The sequence below is a fragment of the Arvicola amphibius genome, chromosome 1, assembly GCF_903992535.2.
Source record: "Arvicola amphibius chromosome 1, mArvAmp1.2, whole genome shotgun sequence".
Classification (NCBI taxonomy): Eukaryota; Metazoa; Chordata; class Mammalia; order Rodentia; family Cricetidae; genus Arvicola; species Arvicola amphibius.
Window position 1 is genome coordinate 107,154,407 of NC_052047.1, and position 23,521 is coordinate 107,177,927.

The 23,521-nt window shown below is 45.3% G+C and overlaps 1 protein-coding gene across 1 annotated transcript; it reads left to right on the forward strand.

Moving 5' to 3' along the window:
• The first annotated feature begins 4,555 nt into the window (after positions 1-4,555).
• On the forward strand, positions 4,556-8,029 carry Cnga4 (cyclic nucleotide gated channel subunit alpha 4). The gene is made up of 6 exons (XM_038341310.1): positions 4,556-4,683; positions 4,777-4,878; positions 5,058-5,164; positions 5,393-6,038; positions 6,740-7,089; positions 7,572-8,029. Exons 1-6 carry the CDS (start codon positions 4,622-4,624, stop codon positions 8,027-8,029), a joined length of 1,725 nt encoding a protein of 574 aa, XP_038197238.1. The 5' UTR covers positions 4,556-4,621.
• Positions 8,030-23,521: the final 15,492 nt, after the last annotated feature.

Below are 23,521 nucleotides of genomic sequence, written 5' to 3' on the forward strand. Positions count from 1 at the left end.
CGGGACCACAGGTCCTGGGCGGTGCTTTAGCGTCAAGTGGGCGGGGCTTCTTCTGAAGTCTGCGCCAAGGGCCAGTCTGTGGGCAGGGCCTGTGGAGAAGGCTTCTAGTCTGTGCTGACTGGCACCAGGTAGCTTATTTTCGCCAGACTTGTGCAAGCCGCTTGGATTCTACCTTCCTACCCGCGGGGACTGCCTCTTCCTGGCCCTCCCAAAGTTTCCATGACCCCGTAGAACGCCGAATAAGTTCCTACACGACAGCCTGTGTTCCTGATCCATTAGAACCGGTCTCTCCAACAGTTAGAACGCAGTATCAGGGCTGTAAAAGGAGAAGCATCTAGAAGTAGCACTTAGCGTGATTTCTGGGCATAGAAGATGAAGGAGCTGAGGATTGCCTCCAGGAGGAGATGCTGGCTGAAACAAGAATGAAAAATACTAAGATAGAGAAATGGCTTCTGATAAAGTCTGTTGACTTATATTATTGTTACCTGATTGTGATCATTGTTCTATAGTTACATAAAATGATGGATTACAGAAACATGGGTAAGGAGTTTACAATTTTATTTTTACCACTTTTCTGTAAATCGAAAATTGGTTCATAGTAAAAAGTATTCAAAAAGAAGAAAAATGGAAATTTCGACCTAAGGCAAGGCCGAATGCTCAAGACACCGAGAACTGCAACTAGTTCAGTGTGTCTGGAGCCTGGAAACATGCAGAACTAGTAGGCCATGTTAGTGTATATTGTATTCTTGGAACAATAGAGAGATAAAATTTTATACAGGGTCAAGTTAACAGGGCACCTTTGCAGAAGGTCTTTCAAGAGCAAGGCCAAAATAGGATAGTAAGACTGTAGAGAAGGGAGCATGTGGACATTAGAAGGGTTAGAGACTGGACAACTATAAGAGAGGAGAGGAGTAAATATTTATATATTTACTCCTATATAAATTTAAAAGCAATAAAAGGGGACTGGAGAGACACCACTGTGGTTGAAGCACTGGCTGAGGAAGCCTACAGAAACACCGGTGGGTCTGGTGGCCCAGCTGTACCCAGCTTTGAAGGTAACTCTTAAGTCTGTTGGAAAGAACATGTCTCATTGAATAAGATGAAAGAGCAAGCAAGTATGATTCCTTTCATCAGTCTGGGACCTCCACATTCACATACAACCATGTGCACACACACACACACACACACACACACACACACCACGAAGAATGGAAAAAAATTAAAAACATGTAAAATAACATTGCTATTGGAAATTAAGGTATGTTTACCACTGGAATGGCATTGAGTAGAAAGCAGAAGAATGATCCCTAAGGCAGTTCTGCCTCTTCATCTGAGTGCTGAGATGGGTGAGCTCAGTTTATGATAATTTATCAAGCTATATATTTCTCTGTTGTTATTATGGTGGTAGCAATAGTTACTATACTGGATGTACTAGTCAACTGTCCACGACTAAGACAAATACTTGGGATCAATAAGGTAAAAGAAAAAAGTTTATCTTAGCTCAGAAATTTCTGCCCTTGCTTGTCTTTGGGCCTGTGGTGAGGAAGGATGTCATGGCACAAGTATGTGGCAAAGGAGGTGGCTCACCTCATGGCATCCTGGAAGTAAAGGGACAAATGGAAAATGTCAGAGTCTCAATATCCTCTTCAAGGGCATATCCCCATTGGCGTGCTACCTGCCCCCTTCCAGCGACTCTCAACCTTCCTAATGCTGCATTAATTAAATGACCCTTTAATACAATTCCTCATGCTGTGGTGACCCCAAACCATAAAATTATTTTGTTGCTACCTCATAACTGTAATTTTGCTACTGTTGTGAATCATGATGTAAATATCTGATATGCAAGATATCTGATACATGACCCCCAAGGGAGTTTCGACCCACAGGTTGAGAACTGCTCCTCCAAAGGCTTCTTCACTTAGTCCTGTGCACTATGCCTGGGCTGGGACAACCAAAATGTTGAACTCAGCTCAGACATCCAGAGTTTCTCATAAGATCTAAAAGATCGAGGATCCTGACAATATGCATTCTGAGAGACCCAACCGAATCTTTGCTGGTCTAGCCTCAGATGTCACACGGCATCTCTCTTTCTATGTTCCATCAATTGGCAGTCATAAGTGACAAACATCAAAGAACTGGGGCCATTTTTTCAAATATCCGCCATGTTACGTAATAGTAAATTCTGGCCCCATGTATTTTGCTGAAAGGACAGAAATGGGTGTTGAAGAAAAAGAGTAGGTGGAGGAAGATGAAGCTACATATGCAATAGGTTGAAAGTGACTGTGGGGGCTTGAATAAGAATGACCCCCATAGGCTCATCTATTTGAATGTTTAGTCACCAGGGAGTAAAACTATTTGAAAGGACTTAAAAGATGAATAAGTGTGGCCTTTTTGGGAAAAGAGTGTCACTAGGGTGGGCTTTGAGGTTTCAAAAGTCCATGCCACCCTACCCTCTCTGCCTGTGGATTAGGATGTATCTCTCAACTACTTCTCTAACATCATGCCTGCCATTCCTACTGCCATGCTCTCTGCCATGATGATAAATGGACCAAGCTTCTGAAACTGTAAGCAAACCCTAATTAAATGTTTTCATTTATAAGGGTTGCCATGGTGTCTCTTCGCAGCATTAGAACAGTGGCTAAGACAGTGTGGCTGTGGGTATCAAATCAGAATCTAGTGTGCAGTTAGTTGTGTGGATGACTGAAGCCCAAGGGAGTTCATGAGTTACTAGATGTCAAAGCAATCCTTTGAATGACCAAAATCAGCCAGAAAGTATATGGAAGATGGAAAGAGTGAGAGCTAAGAGTTCTAGGAAACACTAACCTAGAAGGGATGGGCAAAGAAGCTTATAAAAGAGACTAAGAAATAAACAGAAAACCAAGAAATGGTAACATTATAAAAGCTATAGATAAAAGCATCTTGAAAAAATTTCTTAGAGACTTAGATATTTCTTTCAAGAAACTGCAAAATATAAACTGACATTACCCCATTGCCTATAAAAAAATCAAAGTTAATTTTGTGGATGTTAGAACTCCTCTGATCTGGCCTCTGTCCACCGTTCATCCTCATTCTCATCATTACCTCCCTTTATTGTCACCTCTCTCTTTTTGAAAATTTTGGGGTCAGCAAGATGACTCAACAGGTGAAAGTCCTCACTACACAAGCTTACCACTAGAGTTTGATCCCTAGATACATCAACTGACTCCAAGAGTTGTACTCTGACCTCCATAGTCACTGTGGCCATGCACTCTCTCTGTCTCTCTTTATTCCTTTTTGTTTTGTTTTGTTTTGTTTTGTTGAGACAGAGTTTTCTTGTCTAGTCCTGGCTGTCCTGGAATTCACTCTATACACCAGGTTGGTCTGGAATTCACAAAGACCCACCTGCCTCAACATATGCTGGGATTAAAGGTGTGTGTCACCACCGGCTTCTCTCTCTCTCTCTCTCTCTCTCTCTCTCTCTCTCTCTCTCTCTCTCTCTCTCTCACACACACACACTTCTAATACACTAATAATATTAAGTAAAGTTTTTAAGTATTTTAAAACTATTGATATTCTCGCAGTCACCACAATTTCCCATGCCTCTATGCTGTTGCACGCTTTGAACACCCTACCTGTCCATTCTCCCATCTCTAGACTTAATTCTTACTTATCCTACAGAGCACAGCTCTTCCTGCTACCATAAGAGCCCTCTACATATCCATCTAATAGAGTACTCACCAGTCTCTGCAATGATTGCCCTTGTGCATTTACCTAAATGTATCCTACCCTACTGAACATTCCTTCTACAAGACAGAGCTTCCGGGGGATTGTCCCATTCAGCACAATATTGGCCTGGCACATAGCTGGAATTTTAATGATGAGTTTTTGACTGAAAAATATCATGATAGTGACAGGGATCTGTTTGTTCTATTATGAAAAGAAATGTTCACAGAAAAAGTTGAGGAAGTTGAGGGGCCATGAAATATGTCAGTAGCTTTTGGTATTGGGCATGGAAGGTAATAGGAAAAGATTGAGGGCAAAGGAGCATAATATGACACACATACTCCCCAGAAGATTAGGTGATACATATGTAGATTAAGATGTAGCTAATGAAAACACCTCTGATGTGAGAGGCACCCCTTTGTCCCTAGAGACTAGTTTACCACCTGACATGAATGAGCCACTTGGAACATAATTGTTATATCAATAACTAGGCCCAAATGGAGAGCGTACACAAGGTAAAACAGAATTCAAACCTACACTGAAGGCAGGCTGGATCTCCTGATCTTGATACCATGGGCTTAAAGGGAAAGGAAAAAAAAGACAGCAATGAAAAGCGAAGCTTCCTTCCAAAGCATCCACCTCCCACCACCCCAGGGACCTCATTAAAGGTGTTTAGCTGGGCAGGTGTAAACCAGCTTTGGCCCTGGGAGACAGCACAGTGTGCTGAACCTACGTTGCCTCCACCCACTCCATACCTGCTAGCCCTAGTCGTGTTGCTAAGAGCTTCAAAGACAGAATATGTAGCTGGAGCCCAGAGCAGCCTCTTCTGGGAAGACAGGCACTAGCCCCCACTTTCTCAAGCCACCGTAGTCAGAGAAGTACTGGAAATCCTACAGGCGTGGGACCAAGCCACAGAACAATGAGTCAGGACAACAAAGTGAAGACAACAGAGTCCAGCCCCTCAGCCCCATCTAAAGCCAGGTGAGATCTAATTGCCTGTGCCTGGGGCATCCTCTTTCTTTGTGAGCACTGAGTGTCTGATGGACAAACAAGAGAAGTCTCTTCTCCCTACAGGAAGAGGCTGCCTGTCCTAGACCCTTCTGGGGATTATTACTACTGGTGGCTGAACACGATGGTCTTCCCAGTCATGTACAACCTCATCATCGTTGTATGCAGGTTTGGCAGGGGTACTAAAGAGTGAAGCCAAGGAGAAGGGCAGGCCGGGAGGGCAGGGCCTAAAGGGGAGGCACCTTCCCTGGAAGGACGCAAGGAAGAGACTGAGAGACCTGTTCTAGCAGGTTCTTCACACGCAGTAGGTACCTTTAAGCCAATCCCTTCTGCTACCTGTCCTGCAGAGCCTGCTTTCCTGACTTGCAGCACAGTTACCTGGTGGCCTGGTTTGTCCTGGACTACACGAGTGACTTGCTGTACCTACTAGACATCGGGGTGCGCTTCCACACAGGTCAGTGAGTTTCTGGGGCTAACCTTTTCCTCGCATTTCCTTAAAGAACGTGTTAAGAAAGCAGCTACCTCTAGGACTGCACTGCCACGTGTTTCTGTGCTTGACAATGCCACAGGACTCACCCCAGACACCATGGAGAAGGCTATGCATGCTTCCATCTTGCCCTCATGTCTGCCTGTTCCCGACCTGACCACAGTTGACCCCGCCCATCTTCTCCTTTCTACCTAGGATTCCTAGAGCAAGGCATCCTGGTGGTGGACAAAGGTATGATCGCCAGTCGCTATGTCCGCACCTGGAGCTTCCTATTGGACCTGGCTTCCCTGGTGCCCACGGACGCGGCCTATGTGCGGCTGGGTCCCCACATTCCCACACTCAGGCTAAACCGCTTTCTCCGTGTACCCCGCCTCTTTGAGGCCTTTGATCGCACGGAGACCCGCACAGCTTACCCGAATGCTTTCCGCATCGCCAAACTGATGCTCTACATCTTTGTTGTCATCCATTGGAACAGTTGCTTATACTTTGCCCTGTCCAGGTACTTGGGCTTCGGACGGGATGCATGGGTATACCCAGATCCCGCACAGCCTGGCTTTGAGCGCTTGCGGCGCCAGTATCTCTACAGCTTCTATTTCTCCACTCTAATTCTGACCACTGTGGGTGACACGCCACTACCAGCCCGGGAGGAAGAGTACCTCTTCATGGTGGGTGACTTCCTGCTGGCTGTCATGGGCTTCGCCACCATCATGGGTAGCATGAGCTCTGTCATTTACAACATGAACACTGCAGATGCAGCCTTCTACCCAGACCACGCTCTGGTAAAGAAGTACATGAAGCTGCAGCGTGTCAACCGGAGGTTGGAGCGGCGTGTCATTGACTGGTGAGAGAGGGCTGGTTGCAGACCCAGCTAGGGGAAAAGATAGATGCCTTAGTGACCCTGTCCTTATTACCTACTGGCTTTACCAGGCAGTTGGAAGGTAGACTTCCATTAGTAGGTCTGCTGGATAGGCTTAAACAGTGGTGTTTTCCACTAAGGAGATCTGGACTAGGGGAAAAGAGCAGGCAAAAGACTGACAAGGAGAGGAACTTGTGTACAAGAGTAACAGAGACCCAAGAATGAGAGCGGCCATGGCCTGGGGGGATCCGGGAGACTCTGAAAGAGGGGTGGAGAAGGGAACTGTCCAGTCAGGAGATGGCCAATATATGGTTGATTACATCACGATAATGCAAGCTATGTTCTGAATAAAAGGAAACGTCTCAATGTTAGGGCACCACCACAAAGCTATATTAGAGGGCGGGAGCTTGCTGACTATGCAACTCAGTGTAGAAGTGGTATCAGACACTGTGGCTGGGGTGGGGCCTGACAGGAGGTGAAGGAGGGGTAGGTGCCGCCACAACTTGTAGGAAGTAGAACAGGTCGTGTCTGTCACCAAGAAAGGTGACCAGAAAACTGTGAGATACTCCCATTGCTCTTATGAGAACTCAGTGTGCCTGAGTTCCTGGCTGAGCTGAGTCCTGATGGAATGGGTGGAGGCAGATACACAGGGTTCTGGTAAGGAAATGATACTGCCTTTCTCCCAGGTACCAGCATCTGCAGATCAACAAGAAGATGACCAACGAAGTAGCCATCTTGCAGCACTTGCCGGAGCGGCTGCGGGCAGAGGTTGCTGTGTCCGTCCACCTGTCTACCCTGAGCCGAGTCCAGATCTTCCAGAACTGTGAAGCCAGCCTGCTGGAGGAGCTGGTGCTAAAGCTCCAGCCCCAGACCTACTCACCAGGAGAGTATGTGTGCCGCAAAGGAGACATCGGCCGAGAGATGTACATCATCCGTGAGGGGCAGCTGGCTGTGGTGGCAGATGATGGTGTCACACAGTATGCTGTGCTCGGCGCAGGGCTCTACTTTGGGGAGATCAGTATCATCAATATCAAAGGTGAGTCCCCAAGGAGAAGGGCTAGGGATAGGACTGGGCAGGGGAATGGTAGAACCCTAGGACAAGATGATACTTTGGGGCACATAGATTAAGATCTTGCCCTTGTCTGAGTTGCTACAGAACTCAGGAGAGAAGCAAGATATAGATCATCTGTTCCCTGAGGAGGAAATGAGCCAAGGTCAGTGGTTGGGGTGGTTTCTTAGAAAACAAAGCAGATATGTTCCTTGGGCACTGGTGGAAATGCCAACAGAGCAGCAGAAAGTTACTGTACCAGCCATGTTATTATATAACTACCCCATTAAATATCTGTCAAGGCAGGTGAATAAGCACAGGGATTGGTCACCAACACATTACTAGAATAAAGCAGAAAAAGGGAAGTCAGAAGCACCAATGTGGAGGCTATATCCTGGTTCAGGAGTGAAATGCCACCTTCCTGTCCCTACTAACGACTCTCCCCACATCTGTCTGCCCTTGGACCACAGGGAACATGTCTGGAAACCGACGGACAGCCAACATCAAGAGCCTAGGTTATTCGGACCTGTTCTGCCTCAGCAAGGAGGATCTGCGGGAGGTGCTGAGTGAGTATCCACAGGCCCAGGCCGTCATGGAGGAGAAGGGCCGTGAGATCCTGCTCAAAATGAATAAATTGGATGTGAATGCTGAGGCAGCTGAGATTGCCCTCCAGGAGGCCACAGAGTCTCGGCTAAAAGGCCTTGACCAGCAGCTGGATGATCTACAGACCAAGTTTGCTCGCCTGCTAGCTGAGCTAGAGTCCAGTGCGCTGAAGATTGCTTACCGTATTGAAAGACTGGAGTGGCAGACTCGAGAGTGGCCAATGCCAGAGGACATGGCTGAGGCTGATGATGAGGCTGAGCCCGGGGAAGGAACTTCCAAGGATGGAGAGGAAAAGGCTGGCCAGGAGGGACCCTCAGTCATATAATGACCCCATCTTGACCCCAGGGCTCCCAGCTCCAAGTGACTCCAGAATGGTAGGAAAGCTTGCCTGCAGAAACTGCCATCCTATTTGCTAGGTCACAGAGACTTAAAACTGTATTAATTAAATCACTGGTTGGTCCATTAGCTCTAGCTTCTTATTGGCTAATTCTTACATATTCATTTAACCCATTTCTATTAGTCTGTGTATCGCCACATGGCTGTGGCTTACCAGATGAAGTTCTGGCGTCTGTCTCTGGCAGGGCTACATGGTTTTTCCCTGACTCCGCCCTTCTTCCTCCCAGCATACAGCCTAGCCTTCCCTGCCTAGTTCTGTTCTGCCCTTGCCATAGGCTCAAAGCAGTTGTTTGTTAACCAATAAAAGCAACACACAAACAGAATGACCTCCCACACCATAAGTACAGAAGCCCAATGTTAAAAGAAGGTAAGTGCCAGTTCCTCAAGAGCCTTCTCTACCATCTCTGCCTCAAATCCCACCAAACTAGAATGGGTGGGTATGATGTGAATGATTTCATCACATACCTGATAGACTTAGTGAGGTGAAAATAGGCTTATTAGTGGGATGGACACTCTTAGAATAGTTGAGTCTTGTCACTCCATAGAACCCTCATCTGCAGCAACACAGTGATAATGGACCAGCTCCAACCTCCTGTATGCAGGACAGTAAGGTTTCAAGGCTAGATGTGCGTCTTCTTCCTGTGTTCTTCTAGGATGAGGGGTGTGATGCCACCATATAGAGTCCTCAGGTGGTAGAGCAGTTCCCATTTCTGTTTTGAAGCCAGTGCTTTCACAGTTTGGGATTGTGCTGAGTTGGGGTAGGTTAGAGCACAAATTTAAGTTCCTTTAATAACAAAAATAAAAATCAATTCTTTTAGTCTAAAAAAGCCTTAGTATGTAATGAGCATCAAGCGAGACACTTCTGTGTATGAGAAGAAATGCTGCTGAAGCAGTCACTGGGTATCGCACGCTTCACCCTCCTCTCCATCACAGGGAATAACTGAAATGTTTACATCCCTAAATGTAAGGTTCTTTGAATTGCAGCATCCAAACCAGGAATCATCAGAAACCTCTGCCGCATTTACGAAAGCCAATTCCCTTAGGACTTGACAACAATTCACTCAGAAGCAAATGTTCCCATCTGTCTACACAGTCTTAGAGTTGAAAGAACCAAAACTTCTGGACCTGAGGATGGAATATTCCTTAAGACTAAAGGAACAGATTCTATTAGTGTTTTCTTTCCTTGCTCTAGTATCTTACCACAAACTTCACAGGCTAAAACAGCACCTCTTATCACCTCACAGTGTGTGACTCAAATCTAGGCTCTCTTCAGATGGCCGCCGGGCTGGGCTCTTAGCTGCAGGCTTTGGGGAAGAATCTGCTTCCGGATTCATTCCAGCTATCCAGCTATCGGCAGAATTTATCTGTCTAGACTATAGGACTCGGCTCTTTAGTTTTAGCTACGGGCTTTGGGGAAGAATCTGCTCCTGAATTCATTCCAGCTAATCAGCAGAATTTGTCCATCTTGACTGTAGGACACAGCTCTCTAGTTTTTTGATACATTTCTCCTTTAAACACCATGCCCCACATCCTCCCCCCCCCAAGACAATCCCACTTCTAGGAGTAAAACAAGGGAAAGGCTCTTGTACCAGCCTTTTCTTTGGGGCCACACACCAGCTCCCAAATCATGACATGGAGATTTGTTCATTATGAGTGCCTGGCTTTATCTTAGCTCTTATTTTAATCTGTTTCTCTTTACGTTTCACCTCGGGTTTTTTTTTTTTAACCTTTCTTTCTGTGTCTGGCTGGCTGGCAGCTGCCTGGTTTCTGGCCCCAGGCATGTCTCTCTCTCTTTTTCCCTCATTCTTTTCTTCTTCTCTCTTCTTCTTTGGCCTAGATTTCTCCTCCTACTTATTCTCTCTGTCCCCCAGCCCTCCCTATCCCAATCCCACCTATTTATTGGCCATTCAACTTTTTATTAGACCAGTCAGGTGCCTTAGGCAGGCAAGATGAAACAGCAGCAATCTTTACATAATTAATCAAATGCAACAAATCTTGTTATAATTAAACAAGTGTAACACACCTTTATATGGTTAAATATTCCACAACAGGCTCTTCTTCATGGGGCCCCATCAGATTAGGCCAAGTCAGTCTGAATAATGCAGAATGATTTTTCTGTTTCAAGGTAAACCAGCTATTAATTTTAATTACACCTGCAAAGTTCCCGTTGCCATATTGAGAAGATAAAAGTAGTAACAGACAAATTTCTGCCTATTATAATCTCCTGGGAGGAAAGAACTTGGACTCCACCTTCACAGAGGGTGCAGAATAGGATGGGCTCAGAATTGAGTCTTTTGGAGCCCAGAGAATGACCACAGCATCATGAAGCACCAGAGAATAAGAGTGCCCCCTCAAAAGTGTGTAAGTTTGACCCAAGCACATCTCAGCCAGCCCTGTCAGAAGACAATAGATTCTGTCCAGATGGCCAGAGACATTTGCAAGACCCTAAGTTGGGGAAGAGAAAACAGACAGGAATCCATAAAATACAACTGAGATGAAATCCTCCAAAAGTTAGATGGTTAGAAACTTGAATGGAATCTGTAAAACTCAGGGTATGAGCAGTATTTCTCACACTGTTAAGGAGGCAGGTGAGGTATGTGCTAGACATAGGTTTAACTCTTTGGTTCTTAGAGCTATGTTAGGAAGTTGATTATTATGTTCCCTCTTTCCGGACGAGAAACTGGAGCCCATAGAGCAACTGAAAATTGTAGTGATGAGCCACGGGCTGTGTTCCTGCCGCCTGGCCCCCAGCTGCCTGACTAGCTTATGCCCCAAAATGACAACACACAAACTGTATTCATTTAAACACTGCCTGGTCCATTAGTTTCAGCCTCTTATTAGCTAATTCTCACATATCTTGCTTTAACCCATATCTAATAATCTATGTAGCACCACGAAGTGGTGTCTTACCAGGAAAGATTCAGCATGTCTGACCAGGTGGCTGGCTTCATGGCGACTGTCTCAGAGAGGAGAGGCATGGTGACTGTCTGAGCCATCTACCTCACTTCCTTCTTCCTGTTCTGTCTACTTCACCCACCTAAGGGCTGGCCTATTAAATGGGCCAAGGCAGTTTTCTTTATTAACGAATAAAATCAACACAAACAGAAGACTCTCCCACATCAGAATATACTAGATTTGATTTGTTGAGGAGTTCTTTATGACAGATTCTGGGCCACATGCGTTGTCTCAGTTCACCACTACAACCATATGAGAAGGATATCACTATTATCTCCATGTTTAAATGAAGAACCTGAAACTATGAGATTAAACAGCACACCCCAAATCACTGGGCTCATCGGTCACATGAAAGGAAACCTAGGCTTGTCATTTTTATTTTAATTTTATTTTATTTTAAAGGAAAGAGTAAATCTCGGTTTGGGGCTAAAGTCCGCCAAGCTCCTTCCTTTGCAGAGAACAGTGCTTTGATCAGTCGCTGTGGTAACCAAGGGAAACCATGTCATTCCTGCAAAGCTAAGCTATGACTCCCGACAAAGTTGCCCAGTGTGATCAAATGTAATCTCAAGGATGCAGCCACAAAGGCAGAAACCACTGCTACACTGGAGAAGTGGGGTAGAGGGCAAGCAGGTATACACCTACATATGTGTGCTGCTAGATCTGCACCAGAGTGTCAAAATATGGCAAGGGCTTTCCTGCTGAGATCATGGCTGCCTTGAGGTTTAGCTCTCCTCCCTTCCAGCAGACCTAGGGCTCATAGTCTTTTCTTGGCTGCAGGATACCTTGACCTGGCTGAGGTATTCAAGGTTCAACCCTCCTATTTTTCCAGTTAGGTACTCTCCTGCAGAAAAAATTACCAGCCCATCCATGACTCTCTCTCTCTCTCTCTCTCTCTCTCTCTCTCTCTCTCTCTCTCTCTCTCTCTCTCTCCCTTCCCTCCCTTTCTCCCTCCCTCCCTCCCCTCCTCTACCCTCCATCTCCCTCTGTCTTCCTGTGCTTTGTTGCTATGCTTTTCCACTAGCCCTGAAAGACAAATGAAATAACTTCTCAAGCTTGGGAAGGATCTGATTTTGATTCGTATGGAGACAGGCCTTCCACTCTGAGGTAAGAGCTAATGCAGGCTCTAAGAACAGGAGATTGTGTGGGTGGATTCTTGGGGGAATTTGGCTTGAGTCTAGAATCAGAGATGGGTTGTTCAGTCGGGATCCACATCATGGCTCGAGTCAGGGAGCCTGTTCAGCTGGACTGAAATACAACCAGTGGAGCAGAGCATACAATTGTAGCCACTTGAGGTTTGCTTCTGAAGAAGCCCTTACTAGCTGGGAACCCCTCAGCTTGTACAAAATCTTTCCTAGCTATTATTAGAGACTTAAAATGTGAATTAATTTATGAATGGCAGCTTTCTACCAGCACCTGGTAGATGGAGATTTCTCCGCAATCAATGCCATCTATCGCTATTACTTCCTTAGATAGAAATTTTTCCACAATCAATGCCATCTGTCACTATTACTTCCTCTACCTGTGATTTTCCTCTGAGCCTTCTGAGGGTTGCCTAGCTCCTGTGGGCCCTTATAGCAGTACCAGATCTTACCAGCAGAGGGTGCCAGGGTTTTTTCCTTCACTTAACACCCTCTTTGAGGCTTCAGACTTAACATTACTTTGAAAAACTAGGGGAAATATCCATAAAGAAATGGAATTTGAGGGGCAAGGATAATATTGGAGGGAACTGTTGTCTTGACTAGTCTGTGTAAACATTTGTTCAGACTTTAATTTTTTTAGATTTATTAATTTATTTTATGTGTATATGCATGTACTTCCCTAGAGGTGAGAAGAGGACTTCAAATCCCCTGGAAATGGAGTTACCAGTAGTTATGAGCCACCATGTGAGTGCTGGGAGCTGAGCCCAGATTCTCTACAAGACTAACAAATTAACAAGTACCTTCCCTGTGCCTTCTTCCTTTGCCTCCAGCAGTTTACACAGGAATGCCAGAAGCTAATAATTATGGGGACCTTCTTGGGAGCTGTCTTTGAGTGGCTTTCCTTTGACTCTATTAGCCCTCAGGTGAAGCCTTGACCTGGCAGAGCTCTGGCCAGCATTGACCAGCTCTGAGGGCCCAGTCTGACACCAAGTGTGATCATCCAGACAACTGGGCCCGTGGCTCTGCTCTCCCCCAGCATGAGTCTGGGACCCTGGAAGGCTAGTACTGCCCCTGATTTCTTTCCGCTGCCCAACATTATTGTCTGACTCCAGCTGGCTGCCTTCCCATCCATTTTCCTCTTTGTTTAATTACGCCAAGGGAAGAGCCTCCTGTGTGGGCAGGGATTGCGTAGGCAGGAGCTCACCACAGAAGCATATCCACGTATCATGGAAAGGCAGAGAAAGCCTTGAAAGATGCAGACTGGAGAGAATGCAACTTAATCAGACCCAGAGAAAAGGACTTAGGAATTGGAAAAAGAAGAAAGCTCGAAAGCCTAGGGACTAAGATGTAATTTATCTTCTGCGTGGACCCCAGTTGTGTGTGTGTGTGTGTGTGTGTGTGTGTGTGTATTAGAGCTTATTACACGATCCTGGCACTACTGTGTGTGTGAAAGGTGGGCTTCCTGAGTAAACTACTAGTATTTTGAGGACCTGTCAGCTCCCTAGAGCAGTAAAGTTCTTGCAGCACAGATTAAGCGGCTGGGCATTAGGCGTTCTCTCTCTGGCTGCTTTTACTAAAGCTGCAAGTACCCCACACACCTCAGTTGTGATATTGATTATTGAAAGAAGGATCATACCTGTGTTTCTGGGTTTACCTGGGACATGTAAACCATTCTAACCACACACCACACGAGTCAAGTTTAGTGGCCCAGAAGCCCCAAGGCTCCAAACAAAAGCCAAATACAACCCTGGCAGGTCAAGTTACAACAGCTTCTCTCAGGCAGAACCTGGCTCTGCTCGGACATGGTGTGATTTGACGTGCTTCTTTAGTGTGTGGGTTGGTTTCTGACCGATTCTAGAAGGAGGGTCCGCCTCTGTCTCCTATTAGCATCCATACTGACTTTGCATTCCTTGTCATTATCTAAACGCCTGTTTCCTGGCCCTGCACAGCCTTCTCTCCAAAGCCTGGAAGGCCCTAGGCCTGGACCAAATTTCCTCCTTTGTTGTAATGAACATCTATCCCCTTAGCACATTTTCATCCCCTTCCTCCCCCACCCATGGACGTCCCTCTTCTCCACAGTAGCTATTTGTTTTACTTTCCCCGTATAAACCACTTCATTGGCTGAGAGTGTAGCTCAGTGGTAGAGTGTTTGTCCAGCATGAGCAAGGCCAAGGTTTAATCTTCAACGCTGCTGAATTCATTAACTAAACAACTTTTACTGGATTGCCTATCCACAGCACTTCCTGTTCATCACCTCTTACTACCCAGCAGCCATCAGACAGAGGAGATGAGGACCAGCAGGCTATTGTCAGCTATGAAAAGCTACCCCTCAGCTTCTTTCTCACCTTTCTTCAGGGTTTCTTCAATGGCTTCCTGTCTGGGCTGTTTCTTTTGGGGGTGGTATCACAGAGTTTGACCATGCTCCAGTGAATACATAGGCAACACAAATTGGACTTGATATAATTTTCTTTTCTTTTTGGTGGGAAGGCACAAGGATAGGAGAGTGGACCTGGGAAGAATGAGAATCAAGTGTGATCAGACTGCATTGTATAAAATAATCAGTAAAAATACTATGTTTGAAAAAAAAGAAGTTGCCATAAAGAAGAGGAAACGGAAAGACTGTAAGAGCCAGAGGTTGTAGAGAAGCAAAAGGAAGCCACCACTTTCAGACACAATGGGGCTGATGCACATATGAGCTCACGGGGTCTGTGACAGCATGTACAAGGACCAGCAAAAGGAGAAATGGGCACAAAGTCATGCTCCTAAACAAGACGCTGTGTGCAATTGATGCTGCTGAGAGAAAGAAAATCCCTTTTCTTCAGTGGAGGAGGAAAACCAACTGCACTCCAGGCTAGGAGATACTGTGAATAAGCAGAACTTTCACACTGAGGAGAAATTAGTCAACAAAACAAGCTCCATGTTCTTGTGTGCTTATGGTTGTTGGTTGATTGGTTGGTTGGTTGGATAGTGGTTGGATGGTTGGTTTGGTTTGGTTTCATTTGATTTTTTTTTTGTCTTTGCTTTGATTTGGGGATTTTTAAAGAAAGGGGATAAAGAACATGAAGTTGGTAGGAAAGGGGGGTGTGATTTCTGGGAGGAGTTGGGGGAGGGAAAGAATATGATCAAAATACAAATATGAGAACAATTTAAACCTTTGTTAGAAAGAATAAAGAGAAATGGTCAGCAATTAAAGGCTCCTGAATCCAAGTATGACCCTTCATTTGCGGCCAAGCTCTGAGTATGAGCGTAAGGAAAGAGAAAAGAGGTAATGAAGCCAAGTGATAGTGGTGCACGCCTTTAATCCCAGCACTTGGGAGACAGAACAGGCAGATCTCAAGTTCAAGGCCAGCCTGGTCTACAGAGCAACTTCCAGAACAGACTCCAAAGCTACAGAGGAACTCTGTCTCCAAGAACAAAAACAAAAACAGAGAAAAAAATAATGAAAGAAGTGTGGAGGGCTAAAGAGATGTTCAGTGTTTGCCAGGCAAGCATGGGGCCTGGCTTGGGGTCCCCTGAACTGTGTCTGTAATCACAGCAGCCCACAGTGAGAGTCCACTCAGAGACATCAGATTCCCAGAAATGTGTGGACCGGCCAGCCTATGAAGTGACAAACAAAAATAAATCCAATCTCCAACAAAATGAATGGTGAGGAGTAACGCCCAAGGTGTCCTCCGACAGCCACATTTACGCCAAGGCACATGCGTGCCACAACCCACAGGAATGTATATGCACACACGTAAACACACACACAAATATCTCTCTCTGTGTCACACACACACACACACACACACAAATATATATCTCTCTCTGTCACACACACACACACACACACACACACACACAAAGATTTTTAAAAAAGAAGTATGGGAAAAGGTCTGAGAAACCATTAGAGAATGGGCATGCCATAACAAAACACCACAAACTGGGTAGCTTAAATAAAGGGAATAAATTTGTTTACAGTTCTTAAACTCCAAGTCTTAGGTCTAGGTACCAGCAGATTCAGTTTTTTACAGTGGTCATTTCCAGGTCTGAAAACACTTGCCTTCTTACTGTGCCCCCATGTGACTGATCAATCATTCCTGTGTATGCAGAGAGATGGGGAGAAGGGAAGGGAGACAGATAGATGTCTGAATATCTGCTCACTCTCCTTCTCTTGTGAGGACATCAGCTCTCCAGATGCTTTCTGGCCATATTTAATCTCCCTTACCCCCTTCAAAGCTTCTCGCCCTCTTACAACCCGTGTTTCACAGGTTGGGGCCTACACCCCCCAGTGCTGTTTCCTCTCTCTCAATAGATTCCCCACTCCTAAAAATTGCAAATTTCTTTGTGCTCCCCACTTCCCTCATTACTGAGGACAGCCAAGGTCTCTGCGCCCTTCCTTACTCTCTTTAGGCCTTGTCACACCCCTCACAGCTCCTTCCCTGTTCCAGCTTAGATTCCAGGCTCAGTATTTTGCTCTTGTCCCTGTTAAACTCCTACCTTTGATGAACTGAACCATCAACATCCCCAGCTAAGCTGCAGAAGAAATAAAGCTCTCCTCTGCTGTCCTATAGACTTACTCTGCCCCTCTGCTCTACACTTCCCACCCCTACCCCATTTAGGTTTTTTGGTTTTGTGCTTTCTTTCCTTTATTAAACTATCTTCAGTAAGGCGATGGCTCAGTGGGTAAAGTATTTGCTGTGCAGGAATGAGGACCTGAGCTCAAACCCTAAGACCTCACCCAATGCCGAGTTTAACAACACACATCCACAATTCCAGTGTTCCTACTCCCATGATGACAGGGAAATTCTCAGAAACTTGGGCTGGCACACACACTGGAGAAGAACAAGGAAGAAACCTTTCTCTGATGAGGTGGAAGACAAGGACAGACACCTGAAATTGTCCTCTGACATCCACACAGAAGCTGTAGCATGTGTGAACACATCTCCAACACACACACACACACACACACACACACACAATCTAACAGTCCATATCTCCAGAGCACACCAAAACCACAAATCTACAGTATTAGTTAAGATTCCAATTACGTTGCTATGGCAATAGTGAAAAAATTAAAGAGACTTGAGCGTGTGGAGGGGTTTTTTGTGCAGAAGAACTGAAGATGGCAAAAAAGTCATCTCAGAGTAAAGAAAATCCAGGTCTCTTCCTCTCCATCACCCTCACACCTCCCACACATTGCCTCCATGCATCATCAAAGGTGGCTTGCCCTCCAAGCTGCAGTCAGCTTGCGGGAAGGGAGGGTCTGTTTCTCCCCCTTCACCACCTATGCAAAGCCTTGCTTTGTCTTTCGGGCATAGCCACTATCGTAGTCATTAAGCCACACTTCACTGCAGAAAAACAAATATATATATATGGTTGTTAGCTGGGTGCTCACAACTTTGTTACAACCTTCCACTTCTGATCTCCCTTTATACTTGACATCAAGATTGAGTCTCTATTCCTATCGAAAGCTTGGGACTTCAATGATTCTCTATAGTCTTCCCCTTGTCGTCTCAGAAATCTGACATCATGACTTCACCTTCTCCATCCTTCCAGCCTCATCTTAAGTCTTCTCTATATTGGAATTAACGCCACCTGAAAACAAAGTTTCCACATTCTTCTCTAGTTCTTCCTGCTCCTTAATGATCACATTTCTAAAATGCCTTCCTGAAATCAGCCACTCCACTTCCTCCAGGCACATTCAGGTTTAGAATACCTCCCTATCCTCTGCCTTAATGACCAACCACAATGGCTCTTTCGGAGGTTGCCACTAAATTCTGAACAGTTTCTCAGCCATTCAGTTTCTTACCCAGGAACAGCATTTGAATGATTCAGCACATTCCCCTTGAGGATGTGGGAAAAACAGCCCTATCCACTGCTGGTAGGAATGGAAACTAGCCAGCCATTATGGAAATCAGTGTGGTGACATCTCAAATAAAGAAATGACTGGGCAGTTAAAGTGATTGCTGGGAATCAAGAGAACCAAAGTTCAGATCCCTAGAGTCACATGATGCCAGGTACTGGGTGTGGCAGCCGGTCGCAATTCCATTCTATGAAGGGAGCGCACAGAAACCTGGCCAGTGAAACTAGGCATATCTGTGAGTTCTGGGTTTGGCTGAGAGACCCTGCCTCAAAAAAAACAAGGCTGAAGAGCAAACAAAGAGGATTTCCAACATCAACTTCGGACCTACACTCTCTCTCTCTCTCTCTCTCTCTCTCTCTCTCTCTCTCTCTCTCTCTCTCTCACACACACACACACACACACACACACACACATACACACACACACACACACACACATGCATGCACATGCGCAAACACACATACAAGTCTGACAATCTGGCATTCTATCCCTGGAATTCACATAAAGGTGGGAAGGAGGAAGCCTAATCTACAAAATTATCCTCTGATCTCTACATTTGTGCCATGCTATAAGCACACCCCCCACACACATCATAAACACATGGGCATACACAATAATAATGATTAATGAAATACAGCTTAAAAGAAAAACAATAGAACGGCCATGTAACCTAGCTACAGCACCCTAGGGCATATACCGAAGTGACTCCATGTCCGACCATAAATTCTTGCACATTCATGCTTACTGCTGCATTCGTCACAACTGCAGGAAAGTGGATTCTTTCTGTATGCTCATCAAGAGATTGATGATAATAAAATCACAGTGCCTGTACACAATGGAACTCCAGAGGTAAACACAAATGAAATTTGCAGGAAAGTGAATGATGTTAGAAAATACTACATTAAGCCGGGTAACTCAGAAAGACAAAAAATATAGAATATTCTCTCATACGCAGATCCTAGCATACAATGTTTGTGTGTGGATCAAAGTGGATATATGTGTACAGGAGACCATGCGAGCAGAGGAAGCATTGAGAAGTGGGGGAGGGCAATAGGGCACTATGACATGAAATCCAAAAGGAGGCTACAAAGGGTTTGGGAGAGAAGGGGAGGATAAGGGGAATTAAGAGAAGAAACTCATAAGGGAATTAACAAAAATAACTTTTAAATGCCAAAATGAAGCCTAATGCTATATATGCTCATTTATGATTTCTAAAACAAAATAATTATAATTTAAAAATAATATGAAGCCTAAATTTATAGTTTTCTGTGAGAGGAAAAGAATCCATCAAAAGTAACCTGGCTGAAACACAATTTCTTTTACAGTTTTTATTCAGCTACTAGAAGTCTTAGGGACTTGTTTTCTGATTCCCTTCTCTCACCCTCTACCTGCAAACACTCTAAATGCTGCCTCCTTGCTTCATGGACAGTTTTTAGATCCTTCTTCTGTGTGATCTCTATGACTTTAATAAGTCATTACCATGCCCATCTGAATTGGTGCTTTGACATGAGCCAATACTGCAATCATTCCAATGCCCCGTATCCTTCTGGGATGGCTTACGGCGGTCTCCACTTGCCACCCCCTCCACTGGAAGGTGTGCCACTTTTCCACAGCAGATGCAGCAAGTTATAATGAATTTAGTGGCTTAACACCAGTCATTTATTAGCTCCTAATGCTGTTGGCCAGAAGTCTGCCCAGTGTGGCTGAATTCTCTGTCTAGGGTATCACAAGCTGTCATTTGCAATGAAATATCTTCCAGAGATTCTAGGAAGGACTAAAATCCTTGGTATTTCACTGACTTCCATAGGGTAACTGCTCTCAGCTAGAGATAACTTTCAGGTCCTTGTTCTGTGTCCTCCTGAATTCCCTAGCTTGTAACAGTGGTTGTCATTTCTCCAGAGGGTTCCCCTTTCTATGCCATCAGCAGTATGTTGAGGGGTGGAGAGATGGCTCGGCAGTTAAGAGTACAGTAAGCCCTTCTAGAGGACCAGAGTTCAGTTCTCAGCAACTACACTCACAACTGCCTATAGCTCCAGTTCAGGGACCCAACAAACCTTCTAGCCTCCACAAATATCCACATACATGTGACGATGTGACGCATATACATAGAGACACACAATGCACATAAGTAAAAATTTAAAACTCAGTCTTTAAAGTCATTAGTGTACCAAGTTGGGCATGGTAGCTATCTTAGTTAGGTTTCTGTTGCTGTGCTAAAACACCATGGCCAAAAGCAACTTGGGGAGAAAAGGTGGGATTTTTGTTTTTTGGTGTTTTTTGTTGTCGTTTTGTTTTTCTTTTTCTTTCTTTCTTTCTTTCTTTCTTTCTTTCTTTCTTTCTTTCTTTCTTTCTTTTTTGACTTGCATGTCCACATCACAGTCCATTGTCAAAGGAAGTTAGGGCAGGAACTCAAAGCAGGAACCTGGGAGCAGATCTGGAGTGTAAAGCCCATGGAAGAATGATGCTTACTGACTTGTTCCCCTATGGTTTGCTTATAATCCCAGGACCACCTTCCCAGGAGGTGATAATACTCACAGTAGGCTGAGCCCTCCCATACTGATCATGAAGCAAGAAAATATCTGATAGTCTTGCCTACAGGCAATCTGACGAAAGCACTTTCACACTGGAGTCCCTCTTCCCAGATAACTCTAGCTTATGGTAAAGTTAACAAAACAAAAACAAAACGAAACACATAACCAAAAATTAGAACAGTGGTATGGGCCTGTAATTCCAGCACTGGGGAAGTGAATGCAAGAAGATCAGGAGTTCAAAGTCATTCTCAGCTACATAGTGAGTTCCAGGCCAACCAGGGCTACATGAGACCCTATTTCAACATGCACTTCCTTCTTCAAGTATCTGGTTTCTGCTGTTGTCGGTCCAACCAGGGAAAACTCTTGGCTGTTACAGGACCTGTATGATTTGACTAGAACTGCCTGGATAATTTCTGTATTTTTGAGAGCAACTAAGTAGTGACATTGATTCCACCTGCAAAATCTCTGTTCTCCCATACTGTAGTCACGCAGTTCATACCTCACTGTAGTCTCTGGGCCAGTTATACAAGGGTGAACATGATTAGCCATCACCCGCCAAGAGAATCAGGAAAACGTCCTTGCTGAATGCTACTCTACATGCAATCAGATAGATAGGTAGGAAATGAGAACCTTCCAGAAAGCATACGCAAAATTCATATGACTAGGAAATGCATAGCAAAAGGTGGGAGGAGACACACAAGGAAGGCCAATGTGTGTTCAGCAGAGGGAATAAAAACTACAGAAACACAGCAGAAACCAGGCCACGTGGGTTTCATAGATAGAATTCCTTCTCTACTAAAAGCAAAGTTCAGTAGGTTGGCATAACTCCAATGGTATTCTGAACATAGAACTCTGGATATAAGGAAGAGGACTGGATGTAAAGGGTCACCAACAAAGTGTGGCAGCCATCCTAGGAGCCTGGGATTTTAGTAGCACAAGAGACTGTTGATACAAGCAGAGTCGTTCAGTAGCTAAAATCAACAGGACTTTGTGATTGATTGAATGTGGGAGCAATGTAGCTCTATTCTCCAGGAAGCAGACTCTCAAACAGAGATCACTGTGAAGGATGTTTACTAAGAAGTACTCTTGAAGTCAACACCTGTGCAAGAGGGGATGAAAATAGGACTGGGCAAAGGGAGAGGCTGAGCAGTAATCCAGACCCAGCAGAATCCTCAACCACCCTCAAAGGAGGAGCTGGGGTGTTGTAAACAGATTTTCCTTCAGTGGGATGAGGAAACGGGCTCTTTCCTTTGTGATGATCTGTCATTGGATGCATGATACCCCAGGAAGAGTTTGTGATGTTGAAGGTACTCTGCTCTGACAACTTCTGGAGGGGACTGATTCTTGAGCACTCTTTTCTAGGCAATGAATCCTTTCTTTTCGAGGAGTCTGGACTTTGTATCACAAGGTCCATTACAAAGCATGGAGAAGTAAGGATAATTCTTAGGTTTCCTTTTGTTTATATTTTATGTGTATGAGTGTTCTGTCTACACATATTTATGTCCACCACATAAGTGTCTGTTGCCCACAAAGTCCGGAAGAGCAATGGATCTCTTAGAACTGGAGTTGAGAATCACCCTATCTGTGCTGGGAACCACGCCCCAGGTCATCTGCAAAAGTAGCTAGTGCTCTTAATAGTTGAACCATATCCCCAAGCCTAATTCCTAAACTTTCAATCTGTGTGCCTTAATGTTCGTATGTAGGACTGTGTGTTGCAATTTCTGGTTTATTTAGTGAAATCCCCACTATAGTGGGAGATCTTCAGGGATAGACTAGCTGCATGGAAAATAGTGTATACTCCCATAATTGATACATAGATACATGGTTTGTGGGTAACTGAATGCAATTTACATCTATTTCCGTCTTTCTCTCCCCCTGTGTTTCCTTTGTCCCCTTGTTCTTCAATGCTACTGTTACCCAGCGTGGGAAAATTCATCGGATTATCAGAGATACCACCTGTGCTGGAGCTGAACAAACAGCACAGCAAGTTCCTCTTATCCAGGGCTCTCAGAAGAGCAAGGGAAACAGCGGAGCAAGGGGGAGTAGGTGATGACATCCCAGGCTCAACCCTTCCTCCAGTGCTTCATCCCTTATGAACTCGCAGTGCCTGGTTAGGTCCTCTGCAAAGCAGTCAAAGGATACTAACTCTCCATTCCCCATATATCCAGACTCCACCCAATTCTAATCTCCTCTTCCACTGAATGCCACTCCCACCCCCACACTTCTGACGGTCGCTTTGGGAGTCCAAATGATGATACTTTATCTCATACTGGAAATTCTTTGAAATGGGAAAGAATGAAAGAAACAATACTGAAAAAAAGAGGAGGCCAGGCCTGTCTCAGGAAGCTGAGTCGGCTCAGTCTTGCGCTCCACAGGCGCCTTCTGCTTTGTTCCCTCCCGCTACACCCCAGTGACCCAGTCCTTTTCCGGCCCCCTCTCATGGGAAACCAGCACCCTACACCGGTGCTGCACCTGTGCTAAGAACAAACAGGGAGCATCAGCGTTTCGTGTGCAGATAGACGCTGCCTAGAGACCAAGCTGCCTACTCCCCATAGTTCATCTGGGTCAGGACCAGGACTAGAAACCTACTACACCTCAATTTAGTTCATTTAGTGCTAGTACGGTTCTCACATCCATTCCCAGACGCCTCCACTGCCCTAGTCAACTCTAACTCGAGGCAGACTTTTTCTGTGTACAGTCTCCGTTGTGAGCAACTACGGCTCTCCGGACCCTCCTGGAAGCCCTGGAGCAGAAGCTTAGGTTTTGGGTTTCAGATAGAAGATGGGGTGGTCTGAGGCAGAAGCTGGGGCTACCCCAGCCCTCGCACAGAGCTGCAGAGAGAGCTAAGGTAGTGAGTGATCTGTGGTGATCACTGCGGCCACTGCGACAGAGCACGGTAACTGCGGCTCCAGGCGGGCTAAGTCACCTGCTCTGTAGGATCCTGGGGAAGA

Excerpts from the sequence above, each read along its gene's own strand:
- Cnga4 (XM_038341310.1), top strand. The coding sequence starts at position 4,622 with ATGAGTCAGGACAACAAAGTGAAGACAACAGAGTCCAGCCCCTCAGCC. Across the intron at positions 4,879-5,057 it reads CTCATCATCGTTGTATGCAG|AGCCTGCTTTCCTGACTTGC; the intron begins GTTTGGCAGGGG and ends CCTGTCCTGCAG. Across the intron at positions 5,165-5,392 it reads CGGGGTGCGCTTCCACACAG|GATTCCTAGAGCAAGGCATC; the intron begins GTCAGTGAGTTT and ends CTTTCTACCTAG.